Consider the following 25,450-nt stretch of genomic DNA (forward strand, 5'->3'; position numbering starts at 1 on the left):
CAATTACGCTCGTTGCTTCGTGTCCCTTCTTCTTATTCCCCATACCCATTTACTACGCACCTTATCACCTTACCTCCGAAGTGTATGCCGACCCTTCTTTAGAAACTATAGCCTCAAAATGCCAACACCGGGCCCACGATACAGCGAAAATTTCCGTGAGAACTCTGCTCTTCCCGAGGGTGCTGCCCGCAAGATTAAATCTTCGTTCGCACCTTGATTGATTGGCTCCACCTTGAATTTGCCACCCTAACTTGAGAGGGGTTGTAGCATCAAATGCTGTTGCGTGATGCAGTCCGCCCTGTGGAGCATCAGCAGCGAGGTATTCGTATGCGTAAGCCAAACGACAGTGCGTGGAATCGTTTCAAAGCCGAATGAGTCGTTCCTCTAGATAATGAGGGGGATCTGGTTCGCTGCTCCTGTGACTGGTCTTTTACTCTTGTTGGGAAGCAAACCAGGTCGGGGAGCATATTAATCTCCGCACCGACAGTGATACGAAGCCAATAACTCTATGGTTTGTACGTGACAAGGCGGATAACACTTAACTCGCTCCAATAAACCCTTGACTCTGGGAGATAAGGGACAAAAAGCTGGGGTAAAATTTGGGGTAGTACGCACGAGCTACCCAGCTGTCTGGGAGTGTAGATAAGCGAAAAGATATATAAGAAACAAAGTTAGTATCCGACCACAAGACAGCCATCAGCTCGTCACATGAAATTTATTATTCTTCTCGGCCTCGACCACCTTGTTGCCTCACTCCTGTTTATTTCACGGACGCAGAGGCGATTTTCAAGACCAAGCATTTGAGACTACCAGTCTAATGGAGACTCTACCACCTATTCCCGGAACGGTGCAGTTGGTTGACACTCAAGGAATTCTCAACGTCACTCACGGTCAAGGATGGCACGATATCGTCCTCGTTCCCCAGCCTACCGACGACCCCGATGACCCTCTACGATGGAGCAAGTCTCGTAAGAGGTCCGTCATTATTTGCGTGATGACGTGGTGCTTCTTCATCGGCGCTATGATCTCTGGGTTGTCGCCTGCCTATATTCTTATTGAAGAAGCCACTGGGATTTCTGTTGCAGATTTGAGTACTGGCAATGGCATTCTATATCTTTTCATGGGCTGGGGCACTCTGATCACGCAGAGTTTGGCGCTCAAGTACGGCCGTCGCCTTATGCTGGTGGTATCTATCATCATGGTAACTGGCATGACGTTGTGGACTGCCTTCGTTCAGTCGGGAGGAGAATTCTTTGCCAACCGCATCTTACTTGGTATCTCCGCTTCGCCACAAGAAACGCTCGTCGAAATCGTCATTGGAGACGTCTTTTTCACCCACGACAGAGGCTTTTACATGGGCGCGTATGCCTGGGCTCTCTTCTGCAGCGCCTTTCTATCGCCTGTGGCCTCGGGTTACGTCGCTCAATATCTCGGTTGGCAATGGATCCAGTATATCCTGACCTTTGTCGGGATAGCGGTCGCTCTCATGGCCTTTTTTGTCTTTGAAGAGACCATGTTCTTCCGCGACAACGCCTCAACTATGACTGAGATTCTCAGAGCTACCTCCATGATCAGCACTCCCAAACCGATGGAAGAAAGTGTAGCCACGGATAAATCGAAGAAGATCGACGAGAAGAAAACTTATCCACCATACGACCAATCCAATATGCCCTCTTTTCATGTTTCTGAGTTCAGTCCGGTCAGAAGCACCAAGACCTATATCCAGAAGCTCAAGCTCTGGGGCTTCCATCATCCAAATCAACCCAACCCGTTTAAGGTCTTCTTTGTACCATTCCAGCTTCTTTTTATGTTCCCTGCACTGTTTTATAGCGGACTTCTAGTCGGCGGAATCCTTGCTTGGTATAACTGTATCGGTGGCTCCTTGGCATTGGTTCTCGGTAATGAGCCTTACAACTTTAGCACCAACAGTATCGGCCTTGTTTCTCTCGCCTCCTTCACCGGCGTCACAATTGGCTGCTGCTTCTCTGGATGGCTGTCTGATATTATCGCTATCCGCCTAGCGCGCCGCAATGGAGGGATCATGGAACCCGAGCAACGACTCTGGATCAGCCTTATCGCGCTTGTCATACATCCGGCTGGCTGCCTCCTTTACGGTGTCGGCGCATCGTACGGGATACACTGGTCTGGGGTAGTTATTGGCCTTGGCCTGATGACCGCCACGCTCCCCATGGGATCGAGTCTCGCCTATACCTATATTCTTGACACCTACAGAGAAATGGCGGGAGAAGGTCTCGTGTCTGCAATCCTCATTCGGAACTTGATGGGTAAGTGTCTTCATCCATTTATCGACTACGGTACAATCGACTAATGAATGAGTAGGCTTCGCATTTGGCTACGCTATTGTACCAATGATGAACATCCTGGGCGTCTGTTATGCCTTTGTCTTGATTGCTATCTTGGGAGAGATTGTGTGGTTAACCAGCATAGCGATGATCTATTTCGGTAAGCCCTTGAGGCGGTGCACTGCACAGAAATACTGGAATTTTGTCGAAAAGCACGAGGCAAAGGCGCATTGACCAAACCTTTTTATAACAACTTATCTACCTTGAGCGCAAAATGGATCTCGTGTCTAAATTTAGTCTGATTCTAAGCATATCTTCCGTACTTCTTGATTGACCTTGATACTTCGGGAATCGAAGCGATCGTGCGTTTCCCTTCACGTTGTCTTTACAATCTATGATATTTCTAAGATAGTACGCGACAAGAAACCTCGGTTTCTGAAGTAAATTAAAAGCACACTACAAGCCCGCAAGTTTGCACTCTGTTACCCTGCAGCGTGGCTCTTCCATTGAGGACGAGTCTAGGATACTTGGACAGGCGGAGGTTATAATTGTCATTCACGGATCGAGCGGAGAGCATGCGATTGAAACCGCTACACTCGTTATGATATTTATCCTCCGTCACCCCGAGGATGACTAAGCCAGTGAGGGAGGTGCTTCCTGACGATTGGGGAAACAGTCCACGATTTGGAGTAGCTTGCTTCGCCTGGATTTGAGACCCTGATAAATCGACTGACCCCATTCATAACACGTAGAACTAGCTAGAGTGGAGTAGAGCACAGGAAATCGTTGCCGAGGGTCTGCGTTTTGATACCAAATCGTCTAAGATCGGTTGGAGAAATAACGAATGTCATGCCGGTTTTGAAACAGTTGGCTGAGGTTCACGAAGGCTAAATATCCTGCTCTCGTCAGGTCGTCCGCCAGAATCCTCTCCCACATGCGGCAGAGCGGCATACGGCGTACAAATCTCGTCTTTCAACCACAGAAACGCGGCTGAATGGCTTCGGGAAATCAACTGCCCTCACAGATGAGAGCGGCTTACATCGCCGAAGTAAGTCTACAAAAAGCTATCCAAGATACTAGCTGAACGTTTTCACAGTACAACAAGCCTTATGCCCTGGGTGAGCGGCCACTGCCTTGGGTCAGAGATACGGATGTTCTTGTGCGTATCCACGCAGCCGGCTTCTGCCATTCGGACTTGCAAGCCCTACAGGGTGAATTCACAAAACCGTCACCAATCGGCCTTATTCCCTCTCATGAGATAGCCGGTATCGTTGCCCAAGTCGGGGACAATTACAAAGGCGATCTCTGCCAAGGAGACAGAGTTGGCGTGCTGAACTTCAAGCATGCTTGTAATGCTTGTGTGGGTTGCAAATTGAGGAACCGAACAGGTGCTGGCCTGGACCCGCGGTTTTGCGATGTTCGCGAGACTGCTGGGTTTCTGCACGACGGGGGTTTTGCAGATTACGCCTCCGCAGACCCGGATACAACGATCAAGCTTCCAGAGTCCATTCCCTTTGAGCAAGCCGCCCCTCTGATGTGTGCTGGTGCTACGGTTTGGGGGTCCCTCGAGGAAGCGACGTCTGGACTTCGTCAGGGAGAAGTTGTCGCCATTATAGGCATAGGAGGCCTCGGACATCTCGGTCTACAGTTTGCCAAATCACTAGGTTTCCGGACTATTGCCGTCGAGTTAAGGGAGGCAGGGAGACAGTTGGCAATGGATATAGATAACGCTGAGCTCAGACCAGATCTGGTGGTGGACTCTTCAGATACGGATTTTGCCGCCAAGGCCATCTATGACTTTACGCATGGCGAGGGCGTCGCAGCAGCGATCGTCTGCACATCCTCCGTTCAAGCCAACCGGTGGGCATTAACCACCCTTAGAGTTGGAGGCACCCTAGGGTTATTGGGGCTACCCCAAGAACCCTGGCAATTCGATGCTGCTCCGATCGTCTTCCGGGAGCTCTCGATCAAGGGAAGCTACGTGTGCGGCAGGAAGGCAGCAGAGAGGATGATAGAAGCGGTGGAAAGGGCGGGGGTGAGGTCGCATCTCACGACGATACCATTTGAAAAGATCCCAGAAATTGTAGAAGTATACAAGGACCCGGCTTTCAAAGGGCGACTTGTGGTTCAGCTGCACGAAGGCAATTAAAGTTTCCTCAATTGATTACTACGAGTCTTCAGCTTCATGTCTAGAGACGAATCTCGATCACGCCAGGCTCCAGCGTCCCTTTGTCCCAAAGTATTCACGGTCCACTGAAGCGGAGTGAGGCAGTCGGAGTCTGTTGGAGTCACCAACCTGAGCCCCGCTACCCCAACAGACTAGACTAACAAGTTATCAATTCTATAACGGGACAAAATTGACCTAGTCGATCAGTTTCTCCGGGCATCTGCATATCGCACTTGTAATCAAGCGCGAATATCAGACCATGTTTGTCTCCTTTCAGGACCTTCTGCCGCGAGCAAATCAATGACTAGTCCACGGACTCTGCTAAGAATCATCTTGAACATTGACTACGGTCAGTGTCAATAAAGTATAGGCATTACTATTTTGCGCCAAGTCTGGCAACTGTTGTCCGAGGAAGGATGTACGTATAGCGTAAGGGAGAATTTGGGTATCGTTGGCTTGAGAATGGTAGGACCAAGTACATGCAAGCCGGTCCAGAGCATAGTTGAGCGCCGTCACCGATCCCGCGCGATCCACAGTCCCAAAGGCCTTTTTCTGGGGGGAGCTCGGGGGTAGGTTGTGAAAACAAAATTCAAGGGTGTTGCGTAAATGGGTAATAGTAGATTGCCCTGATTGTGAAGATCGCTCTAGATGAAACAGCGCGTGATAGGAAATCAAAATTGGCCAATATAGACAGAAGCGCGCGGGCTGACAATAAACAGCAAAGAGTAATACCGTTTTCTGGCAGCCCATTCTCTCGCGAGACACAAAGGTTTGTCTGGCGCCGCCACTAGGGCCACGTCGGCCCACCAGATAGCTGAAATTTGATTTCTTGAAGAATTGGACTTATTTTTCTCTGTCTGCGGGAACCATTGCCCCTGATAAACGCCTATGCGACCGCGGTAGAATGGTAAATGTGGCCTTGCTTCAGCCCGGGTATGCAGAGTGACTTCAAATTAACAGGGTTCGGGGCTGACCGAGCTTCGTACGAGCAACGATGTCCGGTACTACTGTGTCGAACCTCGCATACTTCTTGTTCACGGCTCCCTCCGCTGTGGTCCCATCATATCCACCAGCGAGGAGAATTGGAATCTTGTTATCCCAAGATCTACGTTAGATGTAGTTAACACTGGGTCCTTTTAGTTGATTCTTATACTTTTGGTTTGTACAGCGAGAAAATGCATAAAACTATATATTCGCGCGGGCTAGGCATTTTTTATAGTTTTGCGGCCAAATTGGGGGCCTCCAAATGGGTGCCCACGGCCGACTGTGGGCTATACACACTGGCTCACGGCCCTGTTGAAGGCCTAAGTATACTACCATTACCGGAATGAGACTCTGGAGGGTTCGGGGGTGTGACCTCACAACTTTTATTTCTTATTGGTATGAAATTTCTGCTGAGGTTCCGGTCCAGCGGACGCTTGAACCTCGTAATATCGACTACTGCAAAGAAGCGGATCGGGAGAAGGTGGCAGATTGTGTGAAGGGATTTGCGGCCGAGTTGATGATGAAATACTCAATGCAGGTGCCGGCATATTGCCCCTATATTGACAAGATCGTCAATGAGTGGCCGATAAAACACCAAAACGGAGCTTTACGGAAAATTAAAACTTATGCGGAGTGGAAGGCGGCTGGACAATAAATGCAGCACATGGCGAAGCAGGAAAACCTTTTTTTATACCCTAATCCATAGTGCCATAAAAAAGACAGGGATTCCCGCCGTTGAGATCCGTTGGATCCCCGCACATGTGGGCATGCATGGTAATGAAGCAGCTGATGTTGAAGCTTGTTGTGATATGTCGTATTGTAACGGAATCAATTCCTAACCTCACGGAATTGGCCGCTTTGATTGGAAATCAATCTGGAGGTTGCATGTGTACATAAACCCTCAAGTTTTCTGTCCAGAAGAAAAATAATCAATCTTCCTCTGAACTACAACAAAGCTAAGTTTGCTGCGGAGAACGGAAGTGGCTAAATATTTCCGCCTAAAAAATCAGGCAAGAAGGGGTTTACCAATCCCCTATTTTCTAGCAGCCCTAGCCTAGGTATATTCATCCAGCGCTGACTCTATTATTCCTGGTATGCTTAATACGTAACTCCTTTGGAATAGGCCTTGGGGGTTTCATGGATATTAACTCTTTAGTCGTCATCGCTGCGGCGAACTTCCTGCAAAACTGTCACTAGGTTTACTGGTAGTGGCTAACAGCTGTATATTTCTTTGCGGTTACGGTAAAAAAACACAATCTACTTAACTGGCCTACTCTTCAACGCCGTGGAACAATTTAAGCATTCCATGAGCAGCGTGCTCTCCAAGGGCATCAAGGCTGCCCATCCCCATCATTTCGAGCACACTTATATCGAAACCGAAAGTCGTCTTCCACCACTGTCTCACTTCGATGGCCACGAGGGAATCTATTCCCAGATCCACCAGGGAGCACGACGTCTGCAGGTCTTCTTCTGGCTTCAACAAGAAGCTAAACACTCTCTTTCCGATCTCGACTGCGAGAAAGTGAGCAGAGTCAAGCTGACTAAGTAAAGCGGGATCATCCTTAGCCGCGGCTAGGAAAGATTGCAGGCCTTCACTGGAAGTAGAGGCCAACGTATTGCCGGTCTGTCCATAATTATGGAAGACAGCCATTCGGATATCTTTATTCCAGTGGGTACGGCTTCCAGCATTTCCCAGGGGTGCGGCTGAGCGGAGCCCAAGACAGAAGCTGTTTGAGGCACAGAGTCGTGGCTTATTTATGGAAGATTGTACGGCTGCCTCGATCGTCTCAAGGACCTCCTGCTCCGAGACTCTCCCACCCAAGTTACCGGAAACCTTTAGCTTGTGCATGAGCGACTCGTGCTCGGAGAGGTATCCAACCCCATCGACGGCGCCAATCTGGATGGCGCAGGCCGGCAGCTCCAGACTCAAGCGATACTGGGAGAAGGCGTCTAGAAAACTGTTGGCACCGGCATAGTTGGCTTGACCGGGCTGCCCAAAGAGACCGGAAACGGAGCTGAAAAGAATGAAAAAGTCAAGGTCCGCATTCGCGGATACGGAAGCACTGTGGAGATTCCAGGTTCCTTTGACCTTAGGATCAACAGCGGTGTCCCATTCATTTATTGTCATGCGGGGGAAGCTCTGATCACGAAGCACCATGGACATCTGAAAGATACCCCTGAGCTGGCCTTGAGCCTGTGCAATGGCCTTGGTCACATCATCAGGCTTGGAAACGCTACCGTGAACAAAATCGACGCGGCAGCCCATACTGATAAGTTCTTGCGCAAACTCTAGGTGCTTTTCATTTAAACCAGCACTCCGGGAAAGGTAGATAAGGTGACGGGCTCCGCGTTCTACCATCCATGTGGAGATAGAGCGACCCAAGCCCCCGAGGCCACCGACAAGCAGATACGCACCAGAGCTATCAAAGCGGGTGAGCTTCTTCCGCTGATGAACCTTCAATCCTATAGTTATTTTGCCAGCAGAATTGCGCATTGACACGACGATTTTGCCTATATGAACACCCTGCTGCATATACCGGAAAGCGTCCAGGATGGCATCAGACGTGAAGACCTTGATGGGTCGAATGGGATTTATATGGCGCTCCTTAAGTAGGTCCACAATATTCTTGAGCAGCCTTCGTGATATATTAGCCGCAGCATGCCATATGTCCGTACCATCAGTGACACTTACCCCTTTGCAATTGCCGGTCTAGTGAAACAAATCTGATCCAAGTCAACGCAGCAGTAGCTACGATTGGCTAAGAAAAAACTCATGTCAAGCTTTCCGGAGCCTATCAAGTCTCGTTTGCCAATCTCGACCATTTTGCCAAAGGCTGAAATGCACTTCCATGTCGCATGCAACAACTCGCCGGACAGAGAATTCAGGGCCAAGTCAACCCCTTCGCCGTTGGTCTCGCGCATGACGTCCCTGGCGAACGAGGTATTACGAGAATTGAAGATCCTGTTTCTCGGAAGTCCAAAAGTTTCCATAAGATACTTGACCTTCTCCTCGTTACCGACAGTTGTATATATCTCGGCGCCAACCATCTGGGCAAGCTGAATAGCAGAAAGACCAACACCACCACATGCACTATGGATAAGAACGGACTAAAGAAGTTGTTAGGAACCAACCAAAAGGCGCAGAAAGTGAAGGAAAACAAACTTTTCCTTTCTTCAAATTACCAGTATTGAAGAGGGAGTAGATCGAGGTAGCGAACACGCAAGGCATGGCAGCTGCGTCCTCAAAGCTCAAGCCGCTAGGAATCGTTTCACAAAGATTCTCAGATACCACCACCTGCGTCCCGAATGCAGCGCGCGAAATTAACATGACGCGGTCGCCGACCTTAATATCTTTAACCTTGGGGCCGATGCGGCGAACAATGCCGGCAGCTTCATAGCCGAATTCATTCCTTGGAGCTTCAACGATGGCCATGGCACACAAAACATCCTAAATTGAGTCAGAATTCGGAATTGTTTTCTTTAGTGATAATTTGACCTACTCTGAAGTTCAAGCCAACGGCATGAGTTTCGATTTCGACATCATCGCCCTTCAGCGATTCAGTGTCCTGTCGAGCCCAGTGTAAAGCAGTAAGACGGCCAGGCTTGCTGGTGCAAAGCGCAATGTTGTCAGTCAAAGCGGATGTCAGAAGCTCATCTTGCACTGAGAAGGGAATAAGACGTCCAACGTGGACAGTATTTTTGACAATTGCGTATTCAAACTCAGGCTCGAGCATTCGGTCCTCCTGACGACTCTGGAACTTCTCAAACACATCAATGATGCTGTCTAGAGAGGAAGCCACATGGTCGACCTCGCAGATAGCAAAATCGACTATCATTTCGCAACGAATGGTTCTGGCAATACCATTGATCTGGCCAAATCTAGGATCATGGCATTGGATCTGCGAAAGGCCAGTCACCCAGAGAATACCACATTCCTTCAAGTTCTTCACCAAATTCTTGAAAGACTCGAAGCGTGTCTCATCCATATTTTCAAAAAAGGAGCCTTCATCATCAAGAAAAGCAATTACATCCTGGCCAGCAGGCAACGGCACATCCTGCAATCCGCAATGATGAATGGCATATCCCCTGCTCTCCAGAGCCCGAAGTATTGAGCTGACAGAAGTCGATTCAGCGAGTGTCAGGAGCGTGACTCGTTTTTTGGGGATGTCCTTGATCGCTGGCCTGGCCACAATCATGGCGTTCATCTGATTTGGCTCTGCTGAATCAAGAACCACAGTATCAGGGGTGCGGAACCCCGCAGCCTTCAACTCTCTCACCCAGCGTTCGGTATTAACGTAAGGCTCATCCGGCCGGCCATCGGCCTCGCCGTACCACCAACCGGGTAGAGTTCCCCAGACGTAGTTGGGCCACTTGGAAGATGGTGTCATGTCGTGAAGCAGGAGCCGACCGTTGGGTGCAAGAAGTTTACGGACATTGGTCAAACTCTCACCGAGAGACCTGGTGGTATGAATGACATTAGCTGCAAGAACAAGATCATATTCATGACCATCAAACCCCTGCTCTGAGGGATCCTTGCTGATGTCAAGCGTAGCGTATTCCATGTTTGGATGCGCACTGAAGCGTTCCTTGGCAGCAACGAAGAATCCCGATGAAATATCAGTAAATGTGTACTGCGAGTATAGGATATTGTTTCCAGATGCTAACATCTTCAGAATGCTGGCTGTAGAACCACCTGTTCCGGCACCAATCTCAAGGACACGGAGATTAGGCTTACTGTGAGTCAGGTGCTTGAAGAAAAGCGACTCATCGCACAGCTCCATAGAAACATATAGTTTGGTCAATGTATCATCCGACAGGAGCACCTCCAGCGCATCCACTTCACCAGTGAAGATCTTTTCAACGTTGCTGAAGATTTTCTGAATGGCCACGGCGCCATCACAGCCCGGAGTGAGGGACAACGCGTGGACAATGCGCTTCACTCGCTGCTCAATAGCGGCATTGTCAAGGGTTTGAAGACTTTGGAGATTAGGAGACTGGAGGTGGCGATCGATCCATGCTCGGTATTTGTGCATATGACTGATTGAAGTGTCCAACCCTGTAATGACACGCTGAGTGTGAACCATACACATATCAGACAGCTCCGTGAGGAGGGGCACGTGGTCGCTGCGGTCAATCAAAGGTTTGATAAGAGTGCTGGCATCTAGGAAATCGATATGGGGACCCCATTCTGTACGCGCAGTGGCGTCTTGCGATTTGCCGGAATCCTGGTCTTCCAGGACAGAGAGTCTGATTCCAGAGCTGTACAAGACGAGCTTCCCGTCAGCAGAGACACACTCCCCATGACCAACAATGGAACCATTTGGTGTGTAACAGGCGGAAGATCGGATTTGGACACCACCATAACAGCGGTAGATACAAATCTCTTCAATATTGGTTGGGATCATCATTTTGGTCGTGGGATCAGCATATCCCTTTGACGCGGCAACACTGAGCAGCTGCAATAAGGCATCAATGACTGTCGGGTGCAGGTGGTAGTCCTTGCCATCGGTGTCCTTTGCAGCAACTTCAGACGTCGCCTTCTGAGTAGTAGTGTCAGACCTGACATCACCGAGACGTTGGAATGAGGGGCCGAAGTTGAGGCCAGACCTAGCCATGGATTCATAGCAACGGCGGGTATTGACCTTACGCAAGAGGGGAAGATTTATCTCCGCATCTCCAAAGCTTTCGCTATGCGATCTAGCCTGGCCAACACAGTGTTTGGTCCAAATGGTTCCATTGTGGGATGCGATAGTGAATTCCCACCATTCACTGTCGAGGGAGTCCGTCAAGCGATGGCGACGCAGCGTGGTCATAATTTCAACTGGATGATTTTCGTTCAAGACAAGGGCAGCACTGACGACAATGGAGCGAAGTTTGAAAGCTTCATCGACTCCGGTGACCTGTCGCACAGCCTCACCAACCATCCCAGCGTAGCAGGCAAAAGGGAAGACAATATCGTCGCCGATCTTATGGTCACGAATCCAGGGCGCGTTGGTCAATTGGAAGACATTTCGGAAGGTAACGTCAAACTCGAGACTCTCCGCAACCCGGATACCCAAAAGGTCGTGATACTTGTGCTCGCGGTGTCGCCACTCCTTGCTCAGCCTAGACTCGTACCAAAATTTCTTCGAGTGGTCCCATGGGTATCTTGGGAGGTCTGGCAGAGTAGAGCCCTGGTTAATAACCTTATGCAGTTCGAGAGGGGCATTTACAACATGCAGTTTCCCGATAGCCGTCAGGAACGATTCAACGTCATTCTGGCCGCGGATAAGTGCAGAGATATATGGGGAAGAGTTGGAAAATTGAGTCTGGATTTGCCGTATGGGACCCGCAAGAGCTGAGTGAGGGCCAACCTCCAGGAAAACCATATTTTTCGCAATCTCGTGCTGGAGAATGGATGAGACGGCTGAACTGAAATACACCGGGGACTCCAAATTTTTCTGCCAGTATTTGGGGCCAAAGCTCGAATCCTGGGTGAGCACCCTGTTCTCCACACTGCTGAAGAACGCCTTTGCCGGACTTTTGGCAGACACTTCATGTTCAATAAGGGCATGGTAGTCGGCACCTATTTCAGCCATGTGGTGAGAGTGGTACGCTTTGTCGACTTGCAGCTTTCTTGCTAGGATATCAGGACTGGCTGTTTTGATCCTGGCAATGACAGTCTCAACTGCTTCCGCGTCACCAGCGAGAGTTATACTTTTGGGCGAATTCTCACAAGCAACAATTACCCCAGATTGTAGATATTCCTGGACATCATTGGAGCTCATGCGGATAGCTGCCATAGCCCCAGGCTTGTCTTGCATATTGGTAACCAGACCACGGTAAAATGCAATGGTGATGGCTTCATTGGCCGTGATGGCCCCAGCAGCATATGCAGCAGCCACTTCGCCGCTGGAGTGGCCCACGACGGCTGTAGGCTGAACCCCAACCGAGGCAAAGGTATCGACTAGAGCAACTTGGATTGCCGTGCAGAGAGGCTGAGACAGCTCAGCTGAGGTGAGTCTGCTAGTCTCAGCGGGCTTAAGAAGCTCTTCTTCAATGTTCCATTCTGGAGCATGCTTGAGGGTTTGCAGATATGAATTGAGAGATTGGATGGTCTTCTTGAACACAGGATAGGGAGAGCTTCTGATCATATGGCCACCCATTTGGGGCCATTGGGCACCCTGACCAGTGAATACCATGACGATGCTGGGTGTTGCACCTGCTTTTGAGGGAGACGAAGTTGTGAGTGTACCAAGTTGGCCTTTCACAGCAAATGCTCGATGAGGTAAGTGTTCTCTTCTGTTACCAAGGGTGAACGCCAAGTCACTAACTCTGCCTGGATTTTTCTGGATGTAAGATCTATAGCTGGCAATCATCAATTCCAGAGATTTGGCGGTATTGGCCGAATAAACAAGCAGTTGAGGCGACGTCGTAGGCCGCTCGAGAACGGGTGATACGCTGAAGCTTTGAGCGGAGTCGAGAATAACGTGGGCATTAGTACCTCCGATACCAAAGGAGTTCACACTGATTCGCTCTCTCCGAGACTCGGGCCAAGGCATAGGTTCTGTGGGAACAGAAAGCCCACAGGAGCCCCACGGGATGTCGGGGTTGGGGATGTTGAACTTGATATTGGGAGGAATGATCCGATTTTCAAGGGCCAATACCGATTTTATCAGCGATGTAAGGCCTGAGGCTCCTTCAGAGTGCCCGAGATTGGGCTTTATGGAGCCAATTTGGACGCCGCCATGAGGGCCAAAAACACGACCCACTGCTCTTGTTTCAATTGGATCCCCTACTGCTGTACCTGTGCCATGACACTCAACGAAAGCGGTTTCAGAGTAATCCGTAATTCCTGCTAGCTCATAGGCACGCCTTATCATTGCTTCTTGGGAAACGTCATTGGGAACTTGAATACCAGCAGCAGTGCCCTTTCCGTCATTGTTAGATGCCGTTGCCCGGATAATCGCACGAACCGGATTGCCGTCACGAACGGCGTCCACCAAGGGTTTGATGAAAATCGCAGAAATCGCCTCTCCTCGAGCATAGCCATTGGCATCGGCAGAGAAGGTCTTGCAGCAGCCGTCAGGTGCAAGAACACCTTGATCTGTCATGGCGACTGTCATGCCTGGGGCCATTATTAAGTTGGCACCGCCGACAATGGCTCCTTCACAGTCACCTCTGGAGACTGCCAAGCATGCTTCATGTAGTGCAACAAGGGCAGCCGAGCAGCCAGTACGAACGACCGTACTTTTGTTTCAAGTTAGCAATGGAATTTCCGAGGGAAATATTGATTGACTAACCTTGGCCCAGTTAGGTCCATCTCGTATGAGACCCGGTTAGGCAGCATGAAGTCCCCGTAACCAGTCACACGGTACGAACCGGTATGCTGGTTTTCTTTGGCAAACATCTCCACCCAGTCTTCACCGAAGCTGCCCATATAGCAGCCGATTGGTCTTCCTTTCCAGTTGGTTTCACCAGCATCTTCCATGCACTCTCTGGCAACTTCCAGCATTTGCCGTTGCTGTGGATCCGTGCGTTCAACCTCCGATTTTCCCATTGTGAAGAACGACGTGTCGATAGTAGCAAGATCAATGCTTTCGTCAAGGAAGTATCCATACTCAGTGTTGACGCTGTTGGGTTTCGACGTCTCAGAGTAGTAGGCGGCAACATTGTATCTGGACTTTGGTACTGGGCCGCGGGCATCTTTCTTAGAAACTAAGAAATCCCACAATTGCTGTGGTGAGTGCAGGCCACCAGGGAGACGAACTGACATGCCACAGATGGCGATAGGCAGCTGGGAAGCCACTTTCGGCACACTAATTCCATTGCCAGAAGCTTCATTGTCATTTATCTGATGTGGGCTATTCAGCGATGGTCCATTTTTATGAACATGGTCATTGGGGTGTCCATTCATTGAGTTGTTGGTGATATCAGAGCCGTTCGAATCCTCGATTAATCGGGGCATGTTCTTGCAATTTTTTGGAAATTTTATTGAACTAGAAAGGAAACTTGTAGACAATGGGAGCTTATAAATAAGACGACGTTATCGTAACTTGGTCTTCTGGAGTCTCACCCCTGCCTGCAGTACCATGAAATCCCTCATATTGTTGACAACATATATCGTGCAGTGCTAAGCTATATCGTTCACCGCTACGAGATATCATATGCATGTATATGCTATGCCAGTTTTGTTACACAACCTTGGTACTGTTACACTGCCCATCCAGTTCTGTGAATTTTCCATTTGGCGTGATTGTGTAATTATTGAAATACTTGTACCATCCCTTGGAGTTTTGCAATATGATTGGACAGAATGGAATATATGGGGTGCTGATATTCACTATCTTTGATTAACGATGCATTCATAAAAGTGCAGCGGTGGCCCTTCCATGGCTTACTGAATGACACCGGGCTTGAAGCACTGGCGAGTAAAGTGACCGCCTTATTTCCCTTGGTTTTTCAGGTCTGGTCAGCCGGCGGACCCCGACGCACTCCATTTACCATTGCTACCTTCATGCAGGATATCAGAAGGCCACAATTACACTTTTTGAAAACAGTAAAATGTGATTGGTGACACCACTGGCGCTATTGAAATTGTCCCTTAGAAGCATAAGGAACACACGATTGAGAAGGAATTCAATGCCATTGGTCCTCGATTGGTTGATAGGGAGACAGAGTTTCGGTCGATTTCACCCGGCTAGCATCAATGAAGGCGTTCAGCTGAGCTTTGAAAAGGCAATAACCTAGTTATGTGGCCCAATCTATGACATAAGCGAGAATTGCCGATCAGAAGGGCCGAGAACATCACAAAATAACCTTAAACTCAAAATGCATGAAGCGTCCTTTCCATTTGCTAATTCGTTTGTGTACTCAACGGATTTTACACCGCCAATCTTTCAACCAATTTACGAGGGTATTCTCTACACACCGGGCATATAATGACTTTGATATCTCATCGTCCCCTTACCTTATAGGTAGGTATCTATATTTACGTCGTATCTATATAGCGCATACTTGCCCACAACACATATCCAGGAATGGATAGATTAATTGTAAGAGAGCATACGTGGGTTGGAAAGCCCCGCGATGTAGAGAAATTATCTGCTTTGGCCATCATTGAGACCAGGTAATGTACGGTCCATTAACGAAGTTCTTTCTAGCGATACGATCCATGGATCGACTACAATGCAGATATGAGTATGTAAGTAGTGGGGCCCCTTGCAGAACCCATGTCACTAGTTCACAAACGGGTGCAGACAGTGGCTACATATTGCAGATGGCGGTACACCGTCTCTTCCTCTGCAGGTGGCTCTGCATATGTAGCCATCATATAGCTTGTCCGCCGAGTCTGAAGTCTGTACGCCATAAAAACTTTTTCATGAGACCGATAGCCAGTTATTTCTATTTGGTGATAAAAGAAAAGGCTGTTTTCCACACATTTCCCAACACAATATAGCTCATGGCCGCACACGATCCCAACTCGCCCATCGGATGGGGCGGCGCATTGCAAGGGCATCATCTGTATCTTGGAACTACAGGGTAAGTGAATTCCCAAGGTCGGTCAATCAGAGAATCAAACCTGATTATTCACAATGATTATCAGCCTCGGCGTGGCGCTCTTTCTTACTGGTATCGAGGCGACCATTGTGAGCACGTCACTAGTGACCATCACAAATGACCTTCAAGACTCTAGTGAAAGCAGTTGGGTGGTCACCTCCTATCTGCTAACATATACAGGTTCTCTTGTCTACTCCCAATTGTTTTTAATGTAGCGCGTCTCCAGCTGACCATATCGCTCCAGGATTTCTTATCATTTGGTCAAATTGCGGCAAAATATTTGGGGTTAAACCAGCTCTCCTCACTTCCCTGTTTATTTTCACGACATTCTCCGGTGGCTGCGCCAGTGCTCGAAGTCTCAACCAGCTGTGCGTTGCACAATGTCTCTTCCTCCTCCTAAGCCTACCAGAACTAACTCATCTAAATCGTAGAATCGTGTGTCGCGCATTCCAAGGCGTTGGTGGTGCTGGTGTCTACACCTTGACGCTCTTCTCTCTTCTTCGCATCTATCCTTACGAGCGGTTTGACACGGTCAGCTCGATCACTGGCGGAATTATATCCCTAGGCCTTGTCCTGGGGCCTTTATTTGGAGGTGCTATTTCCAATAGTGGAGCTTGGCGCTGGATATTCTTGTATAAGTATGGATATTTTGCTTCTTATTTACTTAATCTAACCATGATGGCAGTGTTCCAGCAGGTGCTTTTGCTTGGCTTGTGATTTTATTCGTCCTTCCAGACCAATTCCCAGATTCATCTCCAGTGCCAACTGAAGAGTCAACATCAAAACGAATTTGGGTAAACGCAAGGTCTTTTCACAAGTTGGACGTTCTAGGCGCATTCCTAGTGTTGACTACATGTTCGTTTCTCATTGCTGCTCTCCAGGAAGGGAATTTCGAGTATTTATGGTCCTCAGGCCTGGTAATCAGTTTTCTTGTTATCTCCGTGGTCGCGGGGATTACCTTTGTCTGGTGGGAGTGGTTCGTTTATCAACATGATCTGAAAGTTGTTCCGGTATTTCCGTGGAGGCTGACCCGCAACCGAGTCTTCATGGGTGTTGCTCTGTGTGTATTCATTCTCCTAGGGTCCATTGAATCAACTAACCAGCCGCCATACAGAGGATTCTTTACAACCGGTCTGCCCATGACCGTCTGTATCATCGAAATTCCACAGCGATTTCAAATCGTCAACGAAAGCTCTCCGCTCGGTGCAGGCGTCAAATTACTATCATTTGCGCTGAGCTGTCCACTCGGTATCATAGGCTGCTCTGTACTGGCAGGGCGGCTTAGGATTCCCTTCTGCTACATTGCGTTGGTTGGTATAGCCTGCGAGGTCACCGGCTTCTTCCTCTTCTCGGAAATCCCTTCCACGACACACCTTTTGCTAGGGCAATTCGGATACCTTGTTTTAGCTGGGTTAGGAGTAGGCCTGGCTGTCTCCGCATTCTACATGGCGGTTTCACTTGTGGTAGATTTGGAGGATCAATCAACTGCTGTGGGTATTGGGGTCCAACTTCGAATGCTAGGCGGAGTTCTGGGAGTCGCAGCTTCGACCAGTATTCTACATCATTATCTTAAGAGCCGATTGTCGGATACGATACGACCTGGGGAGCTAAGTGCTCTTTTGAAAACGACTGAATCGATCAAGGCTTTTTCACCGGAGATTCAATTTCGTGTTCACGAGGTTTACGCAATGGCCTACAGCATGCAGATGAAGCTGGCGGGTGCGTTTTCAGTAGCGCAGTTGTTGGCTGTGGTGATGATTTGGAAGAGACAGAATGTGCGGTACTCAAAACATTAGTCAACCTTCGATTCCAATGGGCAAATTATGGCAGGTGACCATACCACCACAACGTCCGGATGGAAATAATTTCAGTATGGATAGAAAGCTCACATGCTCCAGATTCCAAAACAGCTTTTATTTTTACATATTATTGAAAATTGATGGTGGGAAACGTGAATACTCTCAGCCAATAGAAACTCGAACCAAAACCCGGACGAAGGTCACGTGGTTTTAAAATCAAGGCACAAACTAAAAGTACCAGGCCGCTTGTTGTACGTTGAATTTGGTATCATTAGAATCAAAACAATGGTCTGCTTGCAGAATTCCTCTATCTTTTAATCGCCCTCGAAAATGGAGGCAGGATAGGGCGGATAGTTTTCAGCCAGAAACTCGGATGAAAACCCAGACTAGTCACGTGCCATCGCATTTACTGACTAGGGTCGTCTCTCTTCGATGTATGTGACTTATGTGTTTAGTTTAATCGAAACGCAAAGTCATCGGCTCAGGTGACATTGCATGTGGCATTAAAATGGGACATATCTCGAGTTCTATCTCACAAAAGAAACAAAATTGGCTTCCTTGCCTCTTTGTATCTAGAGTTGCCAGTTAGACAAGTTTTAGAATGGCTTTCATGGATTTTACTCTCACTGTTATGACTATGGAGCAGAGTATTGCCATTTTGGCCGTGTGCCTCCAAATCAATGTTTTTCTGCCTGATGAAGTGGCAGCTCATCGCTGTGACCGTTTTGCGGGTCTAAAGAAGACCCAATGCCACGCTCATTTGAGAAAATTCTTTCCATGGATGGTCTGTTGTCTCTATCATCGTCCTTACCAAATCTTCCCCAATATGGATAGTATCTAGCCCCGCGACTACCAACCTGTAATGTATGAAATGAGCATGAGGGGTAGTATATCATAACTGTGGTGAGTTCATGTTTTGTAAGCCATTCTCGGCCTTTGTACGATTCGGCGTTTGATCACAGTGAATGAAGCTTATTTAAGCGGGGTTATCCCGGGTCTGGTTTTAAATCCAACTCAACAATCATCGCAATGTCATTACTGACCTCGTTGAAAGAATACCTCCCATGGATTCAACCGCCCCTCATAATCAACGCTCCAATGAGCGGGATCGCCAAAAAGCAAGCTAGCCGTTGCCGTAACAAAAGCCGGAGGTCTTGGCCAAATCGGCTACCTGGACGATCTGCACGCACTCGCAAATGAGCTCGAGATCGTCAAACAGTCCCTCCATGAATCCAACCTTAATGTTTCCAAACCGCTCCCCATCGGTCTTGGTGTAATAGTCTTCGGATCGCCGCTAGAAGCTTGGCTGAAATTGTTCGCAAAGTACAAACCCGCTGTGGCTTGGCTTTCCTTTGCCGATACCAAGGAACTGCAAGAATGGACAGAAGCTATTCGGCGCTGCTCTCCTGAGACTCGTGCTTGGGTCCAGCTGGGGAGCGTGCGTGCTGCTGTTGATGTGGCTCGGGCCTGTCGGCCTGATGCTCTTGTTTTGCAGGGTAGTGATGCGGGAGGCCATGGACACGAGAGCGGGGCTAGTGTTATCTCACTTATTCCGGAGGTCGCTGATGCTTTGAGTGATCATGGAATTGATGGTCTACCTCTCATTGCAGCTGGGGGAATAATTGATGGGAGGGGGTGTGCTGCTGCATTGGCACTCGGGGCTTCTGGGGTCGTTATGGGGACTCGTTTCCTTGCTGCGGAGGAGACTTCCATTCCGGCCATTTACCGAGATGCGATCTTTGAAGCGTCGGATGGTGGCGAGGCAACTGCAAGATCTAGGGTTTTTGATGAGATCTGGGGACCAAACCTTTGGCCAGAGACTTATGATGGTCGGTGTTTGAAGAACAAGGTATATGAGCAGCATAGAAGTGGTGTCGATATCAACCAGATTAGGGCCTGGCTTTTCAGCTCCATGAATAATCCGGCGGCTGAGAGGTTAGGACCAAAAGATATGGGGAGTATCTGGGCTGGTACGGGTGTTGGCTTGGTCAAGAAGCAAGACAAGGCGGAGGTCATTGTTCAGGGGGTGAGAAGCAATACTCACCGTTGCTTGGAAAGAGCATATCTATACATGGGCTAGATCGACTGAAAATAAAGACAGTAGCCAGTTTCTCATTGATTCAATCCATCGAAGACCAAATTAGTATACGATCTGCTGTTTCCTTCCCTAATTCTTTCTCCGCAGTCTAGATTCCCTGATCAGACAAGAGTCGAAACGAGGGAAGCATAGTTGTCTTTGAAATGCTTCTGATTTGTTTTACTAGCTTCAATGGGGGTTTCGGTCCTCAAACATACCAACCAACGCGCCAGTGATCAGCGGTCTATTCAGCACCCCAAAGAGGTAAATTCGCTCATGGTAAAGCTAGAGATGTAACAATCTAAGCAACAGAATCTGCTGAACGTCTGCTTCCATTTGATTGCCCTGAGAACAGTGTGACGGATGACCCTGGGAATAGCCTCGTCTCGTGGAAGGATGCCTGAAGCATAATATTGGGTCGTTTGCACAACGCGTTTGCTGGGGACTTATTCCCTCTTTTTCTGGCGGACTTTCTTTCTTTCTCTTTCCTTCTTTATCTTCGAGATTCTGGTAAGTAGGCACCGAATGAATGTGTTTCTTTCGAACGGCCCGTAACAAACAGAACCTTCTCAAAGTAGGCTTGTATCATGCAACCGCAAGGTCAATTTCTTCACGCATTGGGTGAAAAAAAGGCCGCCTTTCTCTCTGATTCATAACGGGTTGGGCTCAGGAAGGTGGAAGTCATATTGAGTCATTGTAATGGCGGTCGATAAATATAATATGTCCTATTAAATCAAGGTAAATATTGGTAGTCGCTGGCAAATTCGTATTTAGGAAATTTGCTCCAGTTTGCCGTCTTACTATGTCATTACAACACTTGCCTCACTGCGTCCTCCGGCAAATGAAGGCCCCCTGGTCGAGCATCATATCGAGGGATCTTTACTGTTGTGGTTGAGAGGAAAGCTGTTCCTAATTTGAGGGGGATGTTTCGGGCTATATAGACAACGAGATAAGCCGATTTTCAATCAATTTATTTTCTTTTACAGTTATTTTGGAAATTATTTCGCATAGCTGCGACGAATACTGTTGTTGTTCGACCAGTATCATGGTTAATTCAACGCTACCATGTTCTCGTGTACATGGAAGCAAAAACGCTTCGTCTAGACTAAAATACAAAGGACGTTTCTCGGAAAACCGTGATATCAGAAGCAAAACTATCGGTCAGTGGAGTTCAGCCACCATAATAAATGCTGACGCAAAACATGCAGCATCGAGGATTTCGAAAGTCAAATGGTGGTCGCCTAGGGAGCTCGCGGTATAATTGAACTTAGTCCCGCCTATTCGGGATATATCATCTGATAAGGAACACTACGCAAAAGCGAGTGTCTGGTGGTCGCTAGGGTCTCATTGCGTATGTAGTGTTGCCTGAAAGGAAACGACCATTTGATCAAACCACCTAAATCTATCGATCAACATCTCGCCATCCTCCTTTTGGTAATCGCGGATATTCATTATACCGATCTGTATGCCGGCGCATTCATCTCATCTTTTACAACCTCTTGATATCAGCTGTTTTGGGGCCTTAAAACGGACTTATAGTAAGGTGCTCGAGTCGGAGACAAGGCTGGGCATCGACCGCGTCGACAAAAATGACTTTCTCGAGGCATATCGGACGGCTCGAATCGAGACATTTACCACGAAAGCCGCATACCGTGAAGGGAGTAAGGAGACAGGCTCCGTATATCAAAATATGGCTTCCAATGACCCTATACGTCTAGGAAAAGCTATAAACCTGATAGAAAAAAGCAGCCAGCTCGCCATAGATGGCTTGACGATCACGAGGAAGCAAACGTTAGACCATGCCGGAGGCTTATCGCCGACGCCTATCCTGGCCAATGAAAGGAGACCACAGCGATGCAGCCTTTGTAAAACGCCAGGTCATAAGTAAAATGGCTGTCAAACGTGGTCTGAATAGCTTTATTTTCAATGAATCCGTGTTGTGGTTGATATAATACATTAAATGGTAGACATAATTGGTAAGGTGGACGACTCGCTTACATGGACGACTCGCTTACAGGATACGTTAATTCCAAACATACGGTAAGTAACCCTTCGAATGAAAGGCAAAACATAAATACTAAGAACGTTGCGCATGCGTCTGTTTGTTTTGCGTGTTCGATGTTATTAGACTTGAACTTGGACTAAGAGGTAAATCGCATATTGACATCGCTCAGGGTTGCATAATCTTGCGGCGTCTAGGCAATTTATCGCACCAGAATGTTTCTTATCGCAACGTCACAGTCTGATAACGACCTTGCCAACGTGTTTCTGAGAGGCCTAAATACATGACTGAAATCAGCATTGACCGAAAGAGAACGAGTGGACGATGCTCATATACTCACCATGTATTGGAACGCTTCCTTAGCGTTTGCAAGCTCGAAGACCTTCTGATCCACAACGGGCTTCAGTCCAGTCGATTCGATTGCACGAACCATATCCTTCAAAAGGGCTCGGCTGCCCACGTAAACACCGCGAACTGTGCAAATGTGGCTGAGAGCATCCAGCAGAGTGGGCTGAGGACGGTCGCTTGCACCTAGGAATCCGATGATGTTGATGACACCGTCCATCTTGATACACTTGAGACTTTGCTCCAGGGTACCCTGACCGCCGACATCAATGATATGATCGACGCCCTCCTTGCCAGGGGTCAGGTCGCGAACAGCAGAGCCCCACCCTGGAGAAGTTCTGTAGTTGACGGTGTGGTCGGCACCGAGATCCTTGAGGAGCTTTTCCTTCTCGGTCGACGAAGTGGTGGCGATTACCTTAGCACCGGCGGCTTTGGCGAACTATTTATGTCATGCGATGTCAACTCCACGATTTCAAATTTCGCCAATCGACGCTGCCTTCCGATCTCTCACCTGTAAACCAAAAATACTGACACCACCCGTACCCTGGACGAGCACCACCTGGCCAGCCTTGATAGGTTTCAGCCCATACAGCGCATTCCAACTGGTGAGAGCAGCGCAGGGGAGAGTACTGGCTGCAACATAGTCAAGGTTGTGCGGCGCCTTCACCAGTCCAGTCTCAGGGTAGACGCCGAATTCGCGCAGGGCGCCGTCGATCACACCACCCACCCCAGAGGAAGCCGCATGGGGGTCGATATCGCCAGATTGGTGAGCCTGGTTGAAGAGAGTAATGACCTTATCGCCCTTGTGGAACTCGGTTACTTTATCACCGACTTGCACCACTTCTCCGGCGCCGTCGGAGTTGGGAACGATTGGATACCTATGGGCAAAGGGGAAGGTGCCCTACGGAAAGCGATGGACTGGGTTAGCTTTTGCGATCAATCAATAGCCATGGAGGGCCCAGGGGAGCTCCACCTTTGCAATTGCCAGATCGCGATAATTCAGGGACGAAGCGTGGAATCGCACGAGGACCTCGCTGTCGCCAACGCCGGGAACGGGGGTCTCTTCGAACTTCAGACCGGCAAAGTCCGCATCCGGGGTAGTCTCTGTCCATTGCTTCATGGTGGTCATTTTGTTCGTTTTTTGGGTGAAGTATAGTAGTGTTGTAGCTTTTGTGCTTTGGACTGAGATTCTGACTTCCTCTCCCGGGTATCCAGCGAACTTATACTTCGGATTTAGATGACGCATGACTGAAGGCTCCGGGACGCAGCCGGAAGGCAAACGCCGAAAAGCCCTTAAGAGTCCTTTTCGATCGCCGAGAACTCCGGCTTGCAAATCTGCCTTATTTTGCACAAAAGTATATTTCAAAACTTCAACTTCATCGTGTGGAAAGTTTCGGAATTTTTCTGTCCCCGTAGAGAGCATAGACTTCTAAGTACCGTATCTTTCGTATACACACGTAGTCCTTGTAAATTAGGTAGAGTAGATGGGTTTACGCCTGGGTCCATAGAAGCTATCCTTTTGATAAAATTGAGGCCAACCATGCTCCGATGGTCAGATTTCCGTAAGCTACGGTTCACCATACAGGTATTATCTTGTCAAACAAATCGACCTCTGTTCCACTCATAGCACAACCAATTTTATCATGACTACATGACCGCATGGCTGATCAAAAGCCTAAATGTATCGACCTTTGGCCTCGGTGTTTGTTCCCTCCCAGTCATGTGAGAACTTGGCTCTCGCCCGCGCGAGATGCATTTAGTTACACTCCCACCTAATGGATGTCTGTCTCTGATCTACATGGGTATAAGCATAAGAATCTGGATCATGTTTGTTTGTACTAAGTCTACATATGTTTGAAAGCCTCACTGAGTAAGCAAAACATCATGCTTAGCCCGACACTTTTGATGTTCTCTCAATCAAAACAATTTGGGCCCACAAAAGCTCGATTATGGAGCACTTTACAGCAATTTGGACGCCAAAGTTCCAGACACCGAGGCCGACTTCGCGCCACGTAATCACCGAGCCCGAAGTGATGCAACGGGTATATATATCGTGGACATTCCTAATGTAGTTCTCACTCAACTTACTCTCATCTCTCAATCACCCTCCATCTCAATACGAAGACTAAATGCAGCCAATCGCTATATACTCGCATCAATACGGGCCTAACCCGTGGAAGGTCGCTCTCATCCTCGAAGAGTTGAACATTCCATACACTACAGAGTTCATTGACTTCACGGCAGTCAAGAAGGTGCCCTATACCCTCATGAACCCCAATGGCCGGCTCCCTGCCATCAAGGACCCCAACACCGGCATAACCCTCTGGGAATCTGGTGCCATTACAGAATACCTCATCGAGAAGTATGACACAGAGAAGCGTCTTACTTACACGACCTTCCCCGAGCAATACCACCTCAAACAATGGCTGTTCTTCCAGGTCTCTGGTCAGGCCCCATATTACGGCCAGGCATCGTGGTTCATCAAATTGCATCCTGAGAAGGTTCAAAGTGCCATTGACCGGTACCGCAATGAGATCCACCGCGTATGCAGCGTTCTCGAATCTGTACTTAAGGACTGCGAGTGGCTCGTCGGCGACAAGTGCACCTATGCCGATCTTGCCTTTGTAGCCTGGCAACGTTGGGCACCTAAGTTCGGTGGCGAGGATATCTATGAGAAGTTTCCTCACGTGGAGGACTGGATGAAGCGAATGGAAGTCAGGCCCACTGTCAAGAAGGTCTATGCGGACCAGGATCGTGCTATTGCCGAGGTTGAGCAGAAAAACTAGACTGAGCTTATAGTCATTCTTGTCGATCTACGCAAAGCATGGATCTAGCTAGACCGAGCCAGAATAGAAACGAAACATAATTTCCTATCCGATTATCGCATACTTGATTTTCATTTGTTCCTGCAATTAATGTAACCTAAGTGCCAAAATGACGTCCTGATATACACCACAAGTGCGACGTAGCGGTAACACCATGTAATCAGTGTTCTAAGGATACGGCAGGAGCAACCTGGCAGGATATATGAGGACACTTATTTATGCACCTAGATAGCTCTTCGTGAGCGTTCGCCACAACACGGAGGGTCATTATTAAAAGCCGTGACTTGGATATTGGGCGTTATTTCCCAGGACAGCTCAATGGATTAATCATCTTGCTGGGGATAGGACTCGAAAATTTGTTAGAACACGTGTTACAGATACAATGGTACCATTTAACAACCCTCAAGAT

General features: G+C 48.5%; 7 protein-coding genes across 7 annotated transcripts; 5 read left to right on the plus strand and 2 right to left on the minus strand.

The window, feature by feature from the left end:
- Nucleotides 1–817: 817 nt before the first annotated feature.
- N7532_007125 (uncharacterized protein) lies at nucleotides 818–2,537 on the plus strand (the record flags this gene model as incomplete). Its single annotated transcript, XM_056619618.1, has 2 exons — nucleotides 818–2,285; nucleotides 2,341–2,537. The coding sequence occupies 2 exons, from the start codon at nucleotides 818–820 to the stop codon at nucleotides 2,535–2,537; spliced, it is 1,665 nt and encodes a 554-aa protein (XP_056475777.1).
- A 790-nt stretch (nucleotides 2,538–3,327) lies between these two features.
- On the plus strand, nucleotides 3,328–4,452 carry N7532_007126 (uncharacterized protein; the record flags this gene model as incomplete). The annotated part of the gene is made up of 2 exons (XM_056619619.1): nucleotides 3,328–3,351; nucleotides 3,400–4,452. The coding sequence occupies 2 exons, from the start codon at nucleotides 3,328–3,330 to the stop codon at nucleotides 4,450–4,452; spliced, it is 1,077 nt and encodes a 358-aa protein (XP_056475778.1).
- Nucleotides 4,453–6,724: 2,272 nt separating this feature from the next.
- On the minus strand, nucleotides 6,725–14,401 carry N7532_007127 (type I polyketide synthase; the record flags this gene model as incomplete). The annotated part of the gene is made up of 5 exons (XM_056619620.1): nucleotides 6,725–8,090; nucleotides 8,147–8,562; nucleotides 8,618–8,902; nucleotides 8,955–13,683; nucleotides 13,737–14,401. The coding sequence occupies 5 exons, from the start codon at nucleotides 14,399–14,401 to the stop codon at nucleotides 6,725–6,727; spliced, it is 7,461 nt and encodes a 2,486-aa protein (XP_056475779.1).
- Nucleotides 14,402–16,028: 1,627 nt separating this feature from the next.
- On the plus strand, nucleotides 16,029–17,789 carry N7532_007128 (major facilitator superfamily domain-containing protein; the record flags this gene model as incomplete). Its single annotated transcript, XM_056619621.1, has 3 exons — nucleotides 16,029–16,173; nucleotides 16,238–16,631; nucleotides 16,679–17,789. The coding sequence occupies 3 exons, from the start codon at nucleotides 16,029–16,031 to the stop codon at nucleotides 17,787–17,789; spliced, it is 1,650 nt and encodes a 549-aa protein (XP_056475780.1).
- Nucleotides 17,790–18,821: 1,032 nt separating this feature from the next.
- Nucleotides 18,822–19,872, plus strand: N7532_007129 (nitronate monooxygenase; the record flags this gene model as incomplete). The annotated part of the gene is given in 2 exon segments (XM_056619622.1): nucleotides 18,822–18,927; nucleotides 18,938–19,872. The coding sequence occupies 2 exon segments, from the start codon at nucleotides 18,822–18,824 to the stop codon at nucleotides 19,870–19,872; spliced, it is 1,041 nt and encodes a 346-aa protein (XP_056475781.1).
- Nucleotides 19,873–22,104: 2,232 nt separating this feature from the next.
- On the minus strand, nucleotides 22,105–23,345 carry N7532_007130 (zinc-dependent alcohol dehydrogenase family protein; the record flags this gene model as incomplete). Its single annotated transcript, XM_056619623.1, has 4 exons — nucleotides 22,105–22,146; nucleotides 22,212–22,655; nucleotides 22,728–23,117; nucleotides 23,190–23,345. 4 exons carry the CDS (start codon nucleotides 23,343–23,345, stop codon nucleotides 22,105–22,107), a joined length of 1,032 nt encoding a protein of 343 aa, XP_056475782.1.
- Nucleotides 23,346–24,345: 1,000 nt separating this feature from the next.
- Nucleotides 24,346–25,002, plus strand: N7532_007131 (glutathione S-transferase family protein; the record flags this gene model as incomplete). The annotated part of the gene is made up of 1 exon (XM_056619624.1): nucleotides 24,346–25,002. One exon carries the CDS (start codon nucleotides 24,346–24,348, stop codon nucleotides 25,000–25,002), a length of 657 nt encoding a protein of 218 aa, XP_056475783.1.
- Nucleotides 25,003–25,450: the final 448 nt, after the last annotated feature.

Source organism: Penicillium argentinense (genome assembly GCF_028826775.1).
Source record: "Penicillium argentinense strain IBT 30761 chromosome Unknown utg000005l_segment0_segment0, whole genome shotgun sequence".
In the NCBI taxonomy this organism is placed as follows: Eukaryota; Fungi; Ascomycota; class Eurotiomycetes; order Eurotiales; family Aspergillaceae; genus Penicillium; species Penicillium argentinense.